The sequence below is a fragment of the Mauremys reevesii genome, linkage group 5 (assembly GCF_016161935.1).
Source record: "Mauremys reevesii isolate NIE-2019 linkage group 5, ASM1616193v1, whole genome shotgun sequence".
Lineage (NCBI taxonomy): Eukaryota > Metazoa > Chordata > Testudines > Geoemydidae > Mauremys > Mauremys reevesii.
Window position 1 is genome coordinate 57,965,445 of NC_052627.1, and position 14,852 is coordinate 57,980,296.

Sequence of the window (14,852 nt, forward strand, 5' to 3'; positions counted from 1 at the left end):
CATCTGTAAGTTCTCCAATACCACTTCTTATTCTGACAGAATTCAGATTGAGACTTGAGGATACACTTTTCTTCTGATTTGTCCCTTAAACTCTCAAACTTTCCTCCCTTTTGTCCAATAAAGCCATGTTTCTTCTGTCCATTTTATTAACAAAGCAATTTATTAGAGAATTTTTCCTTTTTCTGCTACAAAACAGCTATATCTGATGAAAGCAAAGCTTCTATTCGCAGATGATCACCACAATTTAAATGGTAAAACCTCCAAATACTCGAATTTTTAGATCTACAGTAACTTCTCACTTAATGTCTTCCCGCTTAATGTTGTTTCAAAGTTACGTCGCTGCTCAATTAGGGAACATGCTTGTTTAAAGTTATGCAATGCTCCCTTATAACGTTGTTTGACTGCCTGCTGTGTCCACTGCTTGTAAGATTCTGTGGAAGAGCAGCAACTTTACAAGGGAGCATTGCACAAGTTCCTCTTCTCCACCTCCTCCCTTTTGCAGCGCTTAGGACTTTCTGGGAGGGAGTGGGAAAGCACTGCATCTCCGCTCCTCCTCTCCTTCCCAGAAAGTCCTAAGCACAAAGCACTGGGAGGGAGGGAGAGCAGCGGGGAAGTGCCGCGTCTCTGCTCCGCCCCCTCCTTCCCAGAAAGTCCTACATGCCGCCAAACAGCTGTTTGGCAGCACTTAGGGATTGGAGGGGCAGGAGCGGGGATGCAGCATGCTCCAGAGAGGAGGTGGAATGGGGGTGGGAAGAGGTGGAATGGGGGTGGGAAGAGGTGGGCCTGGAGAGGAGAGGGGCAGGAAGATGTGGGCCTGGAGCATTCTCAGCAAGGTCAGCGCCTGTTCTTCTACGGGAAAGCTGCCGCTGCGAAGGTGCTGCCTAGCGTCCTTGCCTGCAGCAGGCTATGTCTGTGTGGGGTAAGCCAGGTGCTCTTCCCAACCACAGTACAGTACAGTACTGTACAGTATATAATGCCTTTTGTCTGTCCCAAAAAAATTTCCTTGGAACCTAACCCCCCACATTTACATTAAATGTTATGGGAAAATTGGATTCGTTTAACATCGTTTCACTTAAAGTTGCATTTTTCAGGAACATAACTATAACATTAAGTGAAGAGTTACTATATAAGGAGCTTTGACATTTGAAATGTTAATTATTGCCAAGATTACACTTTTCAGACTGCAAGCTTCAACAAAAACAAGCTACTAATATAGTTTCAAAAGAAATAGTTTTAAAGGATAATTAGGATATGCATTGAAATAACTTTTTGCCTATTTCACAGCAAAGATCTTACAAAATCTGTCCTCAACATCAAGAGTTTTGCACCGTAATGCTCATTTTCAAACTCATTTAGAATTTTTTGAATATTCAGACACAAAGGAATTACATGGAAAATATGTTGATTAAAATGTGCCCATCTAACATCAATTAAACAAACAAATTGGAGCAACATCCAAAACCACCCCACAAGACCTACACTGACATTGTTGTGCATCTAATCCTTTAATATCTAACCCAGAGAGCTGCTAGGCTGGGCACTTCTGGTGATCTCAACTGCTAAGGGAACATGAAAAAATGGCTTTTGAGATAACCTAGACCCAATTTAACTAAAACTTTATAGTTAGTCATCACATTCCATTTCACTTGACAGTAAATTAGAAATGAGTGCAGATCACTGAGCATGTGTATTGTCTGCAAGAAACACCATTCAACCAACCAGCAAGTAGCCACATTCTGCACCAGCTGATGTTTCAAAGTAATTTGAGGATTTCTCCAGTGTAAAGGACACTGTAGAAATCAAAGTGCAAAGCGGATCCCTGTTGCAAAATTTGCCTCTGAAAGAAAAGGCCTGGGACACAGGGATATCCAGAAGATGATGAAAATGCAACAAGACTTTAGGATCACGTAATTTCCAGTTTGTAGGGGAAGGAGTGTATGTCAAATAATAATACAAAACTAACTCTGACCACATAACTCCCCATGGGAAAACACCACACCATACTGCTCACTGGTGCATAATTAGAGATATTAAGGAATATTTGGATTATAGATATTAAGGAATATGGTGTTATTGTACATTTTGGAGATGTGCGTGACTTATTTATAGGGCAATGGAGTCTGTCACTGAAAGTGGTGATTAAATGGTGTATAGGTTAAGTTAAAGAAAGACATTCCCTTGCTTTGGAAGGTTTCCCCCTTAAGCAACCTTACCTGATTATGGGAATTTAATTATATGGTAAGATAACATGATCATGGAAAAAGCAACAGAGAGTCCTGTGGCACCTTTAAGATGAACAGATGTATTGGAGCATAAGCCTTCGTGGGTGAATACTCACTTTGTGCATCTGACGAAGTGGGTATTCACCCACAAAAGCGTATGCTCCAATACATCTGTTCGTCTTAAAGGTGCCACTGGAGACTCTGTTGCTTTTTATAGATCCAGACTAACCTGACTACCCCTCTGATACATGATCATGGTAGTAGATGGACACCTGGATTCTAACCTCCACAGTTAGTAAGGTTCACTTTTTGAATATAAATAGTTGCTGCTTTAAATGCTTCTAAGGTTTCTGTTTTATTTTTGGTTTGCTCCATGTACAATGTACATTAACATGTGCGCTCTATCTGCACTCACTCACTACCACCAAATTAAAAATGTATCATAAGTCAAAAGTGTGTGACATTTAGTGCATTTTCCTTCTCAGCTATGGCCCCTATTCTGAAAGCTGGTCCACATGGGCAAAGCTCTTGCTTACACACAAGACAACTGGAAGAATCATGGGATATGTTAATTCCCCTGTCCCACCTACCATATGAAACATGCATTTTATCCATGTTTTACTAAAAATCTAATGGCTATAGATATGTGGTTATATTGAGGCAAAGGAAAACTATGTTAATTTTCTGAAAAAGAAAATACCAAGAGAGAGTTAATGTTTTAAAATATTGGTCTTATTTTAAAAATACCTCAAGAATGTGTCCTTTACTATTAGAGTTACAAGAGGGAAGAGGAACAAGTAAGCACCTAGAGAATTTAATCATTAACAATGAACCATACTATAACTTTTGTCTTCTTCCTAAATGGGAGTTGCAGTCATTTGAAGGAGCTTCGTGTAGTTTTCTTGGCCAGTTCTGGTAAGTGATGCAATACCTGCACACAGTATTTGAGTTTGTCAGAATAGACTAATTCTATAGTCAAGTCAAGGGAAATTAGATCCACTACAACAAAGCTTTTAAGTCAACGATGAACCTGTCAAACAAAGGCTAATTACTTTTCTTGTTTATATCCTGTGACAATTTGGTTGATTTGCTGCAAAAAGAATACTTTTAGATTTTTTAAATATTGCAAATATTAACAATCTACCATTTTACAGGCATCAGAAAATTAATAGAACATATTCTACCTAATTCTCTGCTTTACACCAGATTACTGTACACTTCTCACCCCATTGCTACAGTAAGCTAAGAAGAAAGCTTATAAACATAGAGACAAAAGGACAAATATTTTAGATAGCTTTATTAAAGACTGGAGTTTTTCCAGATCAGTGTAGTTATTTCAAGGAAGCAACTCAATTACTGGATCTGACAAAAGAGTTGTGGCACACAGTGGCATATTTACTTGTGTATATATACATACACACATTCATGTGGACCCCTTCAAGGGTTTAGTGATACATTCAGAGCAATTTTAGGAGGAAATGTTTATCCAATGATGATTATGTCAGACCTTTAACATGAAGAAACTTTGTCCCAAAATAGCATACACAGGCACCTAATACATTCTGATATCATCCATTTAAAAGGAATATCAGACTATCTTAGGACTTCACTCTTTTTGCTGGTTTAATTACTCAGACAGGATGGCGGGCCAGACTACATGGTGCTTCTAGTTTCAGCGTACTCTATGCATTTCTGATAAATGGGGAAAGAATAGATGACCTGGCAGAAGGCTCAGACAATAACATGTGATTTACAGGACATGAATGCAGCTACTATAAGATTTATCTGACAGCCCTCTCCGATAGTGGACTGTTGAGTATCCGATGGAATGATTTCTAGTCTGGAAAGTCTACTACTGAGTAGCCATACACATTATTTATTTATTAGATGTTTTGGGTTGAAACCATTTTTAAATGATGCACTTCACAATGCTTAGCCATAAATTTGGCTTTAAACCCTAGAAGGGAGGTAGTGTTATTGGAATGTATGTCAGACTGAATTAGGATGAGCAACGCAACGCTTTTATAAAGTGGCCTTGAATGCAACGTCGATTCTTTCAAAAATGATATTAATGTCAAATAAGCAGAAACACTTTGCAGTAATATTAAATGAAGGATTCCTTTTTCTCTTGATAGATGTATATAAATGTAAGTACACTCACACAAAGTCTCAAATTTAGTATGTCAGTCAAAAAACTACTTTTTGATGATTGTATGGAGAATAAGCCTTACTCTGGTAAATCAATCTGGGTTTTAAATAAGAAGTTTGGGTACTGTACTACATTGAATTATTTAATATTTCATAAATCAAGGAAGATGAGTACATTTAAATAAGGATGATAACAAAACAACAACAACGTTTTTACACGTAGAAGCAAGGGGGATGTCTAAATAGCTGACTTGAAAAACTTGAACAAAAAATAGCAGAAATAACTACATAGAAAGATTTCTTTTCAGACAGTTATAGTTGCTCTTAAAAATTACTTTACCTAGGAAATGATTGATTTTCTCCATTTTCCTGGATAAATAATAATAAAATCTCAAACCTTTTTTGCTGCAACGATATATGATGTTATTACTGTATTGTTTGCTTCTTGGAAAAGAAGAAATGTCCCAGTCTTGTACACTGAAGTTTTGTTTATTTGTTTAAGGTATTGGTATATAATTGGTATTGGCGTAATACTTTAATAGGGCAAATATTGGAAAAGAAATTAGGTACAAAATACTGAAGATATTAATCAGAACAGCCCTCTACTTTCATAAAATGTCTGACAAATTTTTGAAGTTTTAAATCAAAATTGTACATGCTTAATTTGTAACTGCTGAATTATTTATGTGATTAAAAACTAGTTTTTGACCTGATCTTTCGATCTTTGGCACTCCATCCTCTCCATCTCCTCTTAAAAATTAATTATAATTTTAGCAAGAGGATACCACTTCACTTCCCACCCCATCTTGGGCCAAAATATATATAAATCTATATCAATCAAACTCAACCCCATCTCCTCCCGGTATCTGTAAAATGTCTAGTTGAAATTCAATTTCATATCTCTCATGCTTTCATGCAGCAAAAGACAGTTCACTTTTTAACAAAATAAATCACTTTTGTGATTGCCATGCTGACCTCTTTGAATTAGGAAAATTCAAAGTGAAAAATGTAATTATCACCCCCAGAACAATCTGTACACATCTGGAGCTAATTTTGGCTTCATTTCTCGCATCATTTTTCATATTCTGCCAAATATTACAACTGCTATGTAACTTTTAAGAGTTAAGTGTGACTTTATTGGTTTATTTCAACTCTTACTCAAAACAAGCTCATCCTTCGCTACTAATGTTACTAAGCAATCACCATATCCTCCATTTGATTAGATTAGCATTAAATAGCACTGTGACATGTATGACAAATAGGTGCATTAGAGTGGGTCATTTATTTCTTATACTTTCCGCTTCCAACAACCAAGTATGTGACATACTGTACAAAAGACACTATTGTTCTTTGCAATTTTCAAAAAATAAAAAATAAAGAGATTTAAAAAATAGATTACCTTACCAAAAAAAAAAACAGCAATTACAACATAACAGGCTAATCAGACCATCTTAAAAAGAAATGTTTTTAGCATCTCAAATCACTAGTTTTCTAAAAGAAAAATAGAAGAGTATAACAAGTTTTATGTAGGTTTCCAAGTAACATCTATTTCAGTTTTTAAATAATCAATGGTAAATTTGTATTCTAAGAATGTAAAGTGGCTAGGTACACTTTCAGAAAATAACAGCAACATTTATGATAAGCAATTATTTCCAAGTTCCCAAAGTTCCATGAAAGATATTAAGTAAAACTTCCAAAAAACAAATATACTCCCTTGATATTTTCTGCAGAAGATTGGGAAATTATGTAAACAAAATTCTGATTACATCCGTGAATAATAAGCCCACTAGAAATATAACTACTCTTCAGTAGTTCATTGTAAAATCCATTAGGTGTAATCTCCAGAAGTAATTGTTCTTATTGCACTTTATTGACAATGAAGACTATTGATTTTTCACACCTTCTATGATTCTTTCATTTGTATTCATGAAATGTCCATCAGCACAGTCTAAATAAATTTGGCAATATAGGCACTAAAACGAATAAATCGATGTGAAGAAACATTAATTTTGCATTATCCTTATTCGTCAGGCAAGTAAACCATAAGGGTTGTAAATGAAGGTCAAAGGTTTTTAAATGGGTCAGAACCCTTGACCTCTAGACCAATACCCTTCCCATTAAAAAAGGCTATTTTAAAGTTTTAAGTAGGGGAATTTACTACCAGGTATCATTTTTAAAGCACCAAAAAAGAAAAAGTTCATTAAAACATTCTTCTATTTAATTACAACAGAGAAAGCAAGAGGACACCAAAAGTACATCCATCTGATGAAGTGCATATAATTCTTTAACTACAATTGTAAGAAGGTTATCCAGATTCTTATCACAACTAACCAAAGAGCAAGGGCAATAAGAAGATTTTTAGAGCATCTAAGGTGATTTTGTCTTCAAGAATATATAACATCTTGATGTGTTAACCATCACAGACGCTTTCACTTTTTTTTCCCCTCTGATTCAAAGTACATGCCAAAAACAATTAACAACAACAAGGATTTCAAAAGTATGCATCACTCATTTCATAAACTCTACACAGAAGAAAAACGCTCACTCATCCCAGAGGATTTCAAGTGCCACTATACAAGGTGCAGAAATCAATGTTTCCCTAACCTTAATATTTTATTTTATCTTCTGAAAACAGAGCAAGGAATCAGACTTCAAGACTGAGGTTATGTAAATGCTAGACATTTTTAATGGGACACAAAAACCTGTGTCTTCACTCACCTGAGATTGCACAATTAGTATAATGTCATACTCCATTTGCAATCTAAGTGTCTAAAATGTACTCCTTCTAGACTACAGTTAAAAATATATTCTAATTGTAAGCATGTTTACCATAACTTCAGCTATTTATCAAAGGTAGCAATTTCAGCCACACAACTTTTCTTCAGTATTAATACTACTATCAATTAAAACTCACCTGAGAACAAAGTAACATGACCAACTCCACCACTGAACTACTAGATTTCATGCAGACTAGACCTACAAAAGGAAAAAGAGATTTAATTATACTTAGGTTTGTATTTATGTGGTATTGGGTATTAAACTTATTAAAATCTAGTACATTTGTTTTAATATATAAAAGTAACTATGTCTTAAACAGCATCTTAGTAATCAATTAAAGCTGAATTTTTACACTTACATTTAAATGTATATTAGCTCCAAGCTATATTATAATTCGTATGCTTAAATGGGAGATCATAATTCAATTACTGTTTTGAAAAATTAACTTATGCTATAAAAAGCTACCTCAGATTTATTTAACTGCAATTGTATAAATATTTGTGTTTCAAAATACTAGATTAAGTGTGCACAGCACATGCTATATTGATCCATAATATCTACGCTTTGCTATTTTGGGGAGGATTGGTCATTATCTATGCAGAGAGGGGAAATGGCTCTATGACCTTTGCTTTCTACATTGCGCTCTCTCCCTTCAACCCCCTAGCTATCAATCAAGTTTCCATTTTGTTTCATGGCAGCAGACATCCCAAACACTCTTATTAGTACTTTGACCCGTGACCCCACACTAAACCTTAGCAGAAGTGCAAGCAGTTACCTATTTTATATATATATATTGTTTATAAACTAATTTGATTATTATTTACAATTCACATTTCATTTTGGCTTGTCTATAGGATATCAAAACTGTTTTTAAGGCATAAAAGTTGTGTTTTTCTATATTTATTTTTGTGTAAACAATGCACATGCTAGGATTGGTTTTCTTGTTATCCCCTGGTGATTAAATATCTGAACTACATAAGAAGAAAAACCCATGGACCTGAAATCCTTCAGACTACTTTCAAAGGAGAAAATCTTTTATCCACTTGCGTACACAAAAAGCCCATTGCCAGTCTGAATAAAAGTTTTAAGAATAATTTTTGCTTGCTTATTCTTCTGACTGCGATGATACAAATTTTGTTTGAGAGTCAAGTGCTAAAGTGAGAGACACATATATATCCAAAAGCAGAATCTGGTTCTGCACAGTTCCAGAGAAGATACATTCATTGTGAATGTTCAAGCAATTTTCCATCGTAACGCATCTAAGAGCAGAAATAGGTATGCAAAGTTATGTTTATACAATATGTAACTGTAAATTCAACAGGGCTCTCAACATCTCTCTCAACTTTTATTTTCATCTATTGTAGAGAATGTTCTCTTATACTTTTGGGTATTATGGAGGCATTGGTTGCAACCCCATAGTTAAGGGTGCATTCCGAACTGGGCTTAAAATAGGGTAAGCATTTCTTCACTTGTAGATGGTTTTTCAGTATGAAATTTCAATGTTGGAAAATGTGAAGGACAAAGACTATTTAGTAAAGGTTGCACCTCTCTAGTCTGGCACCCTCGGGACCTGACCGGTGCCAAACCAGAGAATTTGCCGAACCACAGGAGGTCAATATATAGTGAGCAGGTCACTTTATTTTTATCTTGCCGAGGAGAATAAATGAAACAACACTTGCAACGCTGCCTAGCCAAGGCTTACCGGCTCTCTTCATAACAAAGTGTTAGTGTTGTTACACAATTTTACTGTATTGACACAAGAAAATAAGTAGATAAAGCATAAAAAACATAAAATAAAATCATGCCGGACCACAGATGTTGCCAGACTAGAGAGTGCTAGATTAGAGAGGTTCAACCTGTAGCTCTGTTTTGTGTAATAAGGCTCAATAGGAAATGTTTGAAATTAATTTGTGGTAGTCAGATCTGTCTATCTATATACACATATACAACAAAAACTGGTAGGGGCAAATTATCTAGATCTGGTACAACAGGTAGCTCTTAAGATATTTGAGATTAAGGATTTTTTTTTTGGTGTTATACTTCAGAACTAAACGTTTATCACCAGAACCAAGCTCAAAATCTTTGAAGAAGCTCAAAAAGTGCCTTTTTTCAAAATGACTACAGGTATCTAGTGTTCCCAATACAACTGAGACCTCAAGCTGCTCTCTGAGACCCATTCCTTCTTATCTAACTTCCAACAGCCATAGACCCTCTCTCTCCAGAAAGAAGAGAGCCACAGCAGATTCATCACAATTGCTACCCTTCCCATTATTCCTAACAGTTGTGAAGTCAAGATAACCCTGAAGACAGCAAACCCTATTTTGTCAGGTTTCAGAATAGCAGCCATGTTAGTCTGTATCTGCAAAAAGAACAGGAGTACTTGTGGCACCTTAGAGACTAACAAATGTATTTGAGCATAAGTTTTCATGGCCTAAAACCCACTTCATCGGATGCATGCAGTGGAAAATAAAATAGGAATATATATATGTATATACACACACACACGTATACACACACACACATATATATATATATATATATATATATACACATATACACATATATATATATACATATACACACACACACACACACACATATACACACACACACACAGAGAACATGAAACAATGGGTGTTACCCATACACACTATAACGAGAGACATAATTCTTGATGTCTGATTTGTGTCCATTTATTGTTTTACATAGAGACTGTCCGGTTTGGCCAATGTACATGGCAGAGGGGCATTGCTAGCACATGATGGCATATCACACTGGTAGATGTGCAGGTGAACAAGCCTCTAATAGTGTGGCTGATGTAATTAGGTCCTATGATGGTGTCCCCTGAATAGATATGTGGACAGAGTTGGCAATGGGCTTTGTTGGCAATGGGCAAGGATAGGTTCCTGGGTTAATGTTTTTGTTGTGTGGTTGCTGGTGAATATTTGCTTCTGGTTTGGGGGCTGTCTGTAAGCAAGGACTGGCCTGTCTCCCAAGATCTGAGAGAGTGATGGATCGTCCTTCAGGATAGGTTGTAGATCCTTGATGAGAGGGGCACTGTGAAAAGCAGGTGAGCATGCAGTGCAGGAGAACATGATGGGCTGGAGGGGAAAAACTTTTTGTGATTTCCAGGGGAATATGGAGGGCAGGAAGAGTAAGTGGGAATGTGATAGCACCTGTGCAAAGAAGATAAGGCAAGGCTTCCCTCACACCGAACCAACTGGGGATGAGCTGGGAGAAGCGGACCAGCATAAATGCTACATCACCCCTCACGGCAGGATAGACAATGGAAGGAGAAGCCTGCCAAACCCTCTGAGGACTAAGTGGGGCCAACTGAGCAAGAAGTTAGCTAAGGCCCTACAGCGGGCTGAGTTGCAACCCAGCTCCAGTAGAAGAACTGGCTCCTGCCAAAAGGAGAAGACACAGATTCAGAGATAACCCTGGGGGGAATGGGAATCAAGTTCAAAGAATAGACTTCAGGGGAACTCTGAAAGCCAGAGATAACTTGAGTATTTGGAACAAAGAATCCTGTGGCACCTTATAGACTAACAGACTGTCTGTTAGTCTATAAGGTGCCACAGGATTCTTTGTTGCTTTTACAGATCCAGACTAACACGGCTACCCCTCTGATACTTGAGTATTTGGGACTTTTTTGTTATGGCCCCTTTTGTATGAGGTTTTATAATAAACCAGCATCAAAGAGGGTATTATTGAGAGGCATCAAGAATGCCTGAAGTGGAGATACTGGCTTCCTGAGAAGGAAAACTGAGGCAGGGAGTACATGCTCCACCACACTAACTCAGCAGGGGGAGCATTTCAGAGCAGACAGGCCCTATAGCAGTCTGCATATTGCTTCAATATTTGCACTGATCTGAAATACAAATAAAATAAGACCTAACATATAAATAGACAAAAACTGCATGTAGCTACAGTTTCAAATTCAGTTTTGAATTGTGAAGAGGTTTAGTTTGTAAAACTAGGTTAATTTAACAGTTTAAATTAGTTTGTGTTGAGTTTTCTTTAGTGCTTTCATGTTCAGCAAAAAAAATTAAAAATGGAAACTTACTTGTACCTTCTATCAGCAGCTCCTGCCCATGGCTACCCAAAAGAGTGCGAGAAAGAAAGGGAGCAAAATCCACAAAAATCTCTCTCAGAAGAGGGGCAGCCTTTTCCAAAGCATGTTCAAGCCTCTCTGTAATGCTGATTAGACGATGTGTAAGATTAATGAGAGAACAAGGAAAGAAGTTAAATTTCCATAGGAAGAGAAATTATTTTTGACATGGTATCATTTGCATTATACAAAATTTATTAACAGGAATCAGCTCCCAACCAATGCCTTTTCACAAAATTACATTTTAATATAGTCTGTTTAAGGACATGATACAGCACCCATTGAAATCAATGGAAAGATTACCAAGTTCAGCTGTTCCCAAGTTCACTGAATCAGGCCTTAAATTATTAACCACGTCTTAGTAAAATAGTTTATAGGAACATGCCAAGAAATTACATCATCAAAAAAGTAAGAAGCAGCAACGTTATCTAAACATTCAATTAAAGTAGTTACCTCATATTTGAAGCAGAATCCTCTGGCACAGAGGAAACTGAAGGCACAGGTGGCAATTTTGAATTAGATGATCCACTGCCTACAAAAGAACGTTAGCGAGAACTCGTCAGATGGGAAGCATGGGCAAGAAGGATAGACCACAGGAAAAGAAGTCAAACACTCAAGTTTCGACCCTAGCATACCAATTACTTGCAAACATGTGTGACCTTGGGGCCAGGGCTGGCCCTAGGCATTTTACGGAGGCGGAGGGGGCAGCAGCACAAACACCCCTGACATCTGTCCTGCTTGCCTTCCCCTAAAACTGGCCCTTCTTGGGCAAATCACTTTACCTCTTTGCATCTTTGTTTTCTTGTCTGTAAAAAAGGAATACCACCAACGTACGTTCCTACTTCATAGGTGTGTTTCAACAATCATTCTTTAATAGTTCAAACATGAATTAATTTGGAGGGTTCCTATGGCCAGGTTACACAGGAGATAAAACCAGATGACCATTTCTCTTATAATCTATGAATGCTTGTGAAAATTTGAAAAAAGTAAAATGGTAAGTATTATTTAGAGTGCCCGCTTCATTAAGTCCTGGTATCTTACCTAATTTTCATATATACATAAATCTTCATGTAAAGTCAAATAGGAGAGTTTTAAGTATATCATACTTTTTGTTTTCATTGCTAAAGAGCTCTCCCACCCTCTCTGAGCACCTTGAACTGAGAATCCCACTAATTTTCCCCCTTAAAGTTCTCTGTCAGCTCAATATATAATACTAAAGCCACCTTCCTTATAGTTAAAGAACATGGGAGATATAACAACAGATATAATTTACCATATTTAGTCTAGCATCCTGCTTTTGGTAGCTTCTCAACAAATTTGCCTGATGCACATGCCCAGCATGGAAAATTTCAGCCCAAACTGGACAATTGCAGCTGAATGTGGGTCTTATAAAAGGAAGCATTAATAATAGACAGGGCTACCAGCCCTACCTATACTCAAAAACATAAAACCCCGCCCTCTTAAAATACAAAACACAAAACTAAGTAATAGGTCCAGTTCACTAAAGGGAAGATAGGGAAGGTAATCAGAGAGCCAACAGTGATCATTCTGAAAGCAACACTGAAAAAAACTGTAAGGGACGAAATCAGATTTCAGCACAAAGGCTATATCTACACAGCAATTAAACACCTGCAGCTGGCCCATGTCAGCTGACTCAGGCTCATGGGGCTGTTTAACTGTGGTGTAAACCATCGGAGGGTCCCAGAGGCCAGGCTCCAGAGCAGGCCTGTCCTTCTACACCAAATTAAACAGTCCTGTAGCCCAAGCTCCATGAGCCCAAGTCAGCTGACATGAGCCAGCCACAGGTGTTTAACTGCAGTGCAGACATACCCAACAGTTCAATATTATCAGGTTCAACATAGCAATGTTGATGCTGCCTTCAGATGCAAAATGGAAATCCTAAAGAGCAGGCTCTGTGAGCACAGATACTGACAGTACAAGTCCGAAGGAATTGTTCTTAAACATGGCCAGGACCAACACCAGATAGTGATTTTAAAAAAAAGTTCCAATTTAGGGCCTAATTTTCAAATATGGGCTTCTTTTTTTTTTTTTGAGCAAAATTTTATGGCTGAAATTAATGTAAGCTTTAACTGTAATTTACGGTATAATTTATTATTTGCACCTTTGTGCATAATTTTGGAAATTTTTAAGGACAGAGTGAAAGTTGGGTGGGCAGCATAAATTGGGCGATGTGGAAGTGAGTGATGAAGGTTTATATGACAGCAAGAAAATGCTGGATCCCTTAACTGCTCATTTCCAGCCACTATAATCTGGGGGCTGGAGGGGCTGTTAAGAATAGTTTTAAAAAGTATAATGCTTTTGGATGTTAGCTGGATTTTACTGAAACATGTTTTCAACATAAACACTTCTTAAATTATTTTGTGAATAAGTTATAGTTCATAACCATATATAAGTATCTTTTTTTAAATCCAGTTTCTTTGAACACTATTACTTTTACATATTCAAAAATAAATTAAAAGTGACATTAAGTACAAAAAAATCAGTCAGATGCTGTGGTAAGAATTAAGAGATTAAACTGTTAGATACAACCTTCTGTATAGAGAAACAACACACAGACAGTGATGAACTTCTTGTGACACTGAATTCCACAGATTGACTCAAATGCTCTGTAAAGGACTATATATTTACTGGTTTTTCTTTCATTGAATGACCTCTGTTCTTGGAATATGTGGCAGGATTAAAAAAGACCGTCTAATCAGTTTTCATTATATCCTTTATAATAAAATACCTCAACTTTTTGCCTTTCCAGGAAAAGCAGCCCGTCTTTGCATTTCCCCTTGGAGCCCAGCAATAGCCATCCAAGTACTTATGCAGCAAACTCTCAACCAGTTTGTAAGTGCTCCCTTCCTACTCACACCTCCAAGATTGAATACACCTTCTCTATAGCATGCCCAAATCTTGCCACTCTATGATGCTAGGCTGAACACAAGAACTCAAAATGTAAGATTCACGCACACAGAAAGTATTCTCGACATACAAAATGCATTTTGTATTAGTATTCCCTTCAGACAAGCCCTCAGAATATATTTAAATCTATGATGAGGTCATTGTTAGAAGGTTGCCACAAATACAAGGTGCTATTAGGACTTAGATGGTAACATTAAAACCTTACTATCAAAGATGTGACGGTTTCAAATATCACAGCAGCACCCAGTTAAGAGCTTATATAATTTAATACTAAGGTGGGATGCATGTTAAAAAACATAAGAGATAGGAGACATTCCAATGAAAAAATCTCTGAAGAAAACATAGAAGAACCCAAAGAATCATCTTTCAGGTTAGTGAAATGGTGTAATAAAATACCACAAGGTTACCCTTGGTTCTGGTTAACTTTCACTATTTTATACTGCCATGCACTAGCATTAGTATAAATGATAATGGATGCAGAAAGGCCATTACTCATGACACAACTGCTGTTTTACCCTATAGTAACTAAAACTAATTGTGCACTATAGAGAGACTAAATGGAATAGCGAAACTGTACTATATACTGCATATATTCTTAAATTACTAAAATCAGTATTGAAGTTAAAATGCAGCCTAAAATGGGGAAACAGCACTAAGCAATTTAT

At 36.8% G+C, this 14,852-nt stretch overlaps 1 protein-coding gene across 5 annotated transcripts in view; it reads right to left on the reverse strand.

The window, feature by feature from the left end:
- Positions 1 to 14,852, reverse strand: part of LRBA (LPS responsive beige-like anchor protein) — a 565,586-nt gene that overhangs the window by 404,031 nt on the left and 146,703 nt on the right. For 4 of the 5 annotated variants that reach the window (XM_039542019.1, XM_039542018.1, XM_039542014.1 and 1 more), the window contains 3 exons: positions 11,713 to 11,791; positions 11,215 to 11,348; positions 7,285 to 7,346 (listed from right to left, as the gene is read on the reverse strand). In XM_039542019.1, coding sequence (XP_039397953.1) covers positions 7,285 to 7,346; positions 11,215 to 11,348; positions 11,713 to 11,791 — 275 coding nt within the window. The remainder of the gene's footprint in view (positions 1 to 7,284; positions 7,347 to 11,214; positions 11,349 to 11,712; positions 11,792 to 14,852) is intronic. The other variant, XM_039542017.1, reaches the window with a different exon arrangement.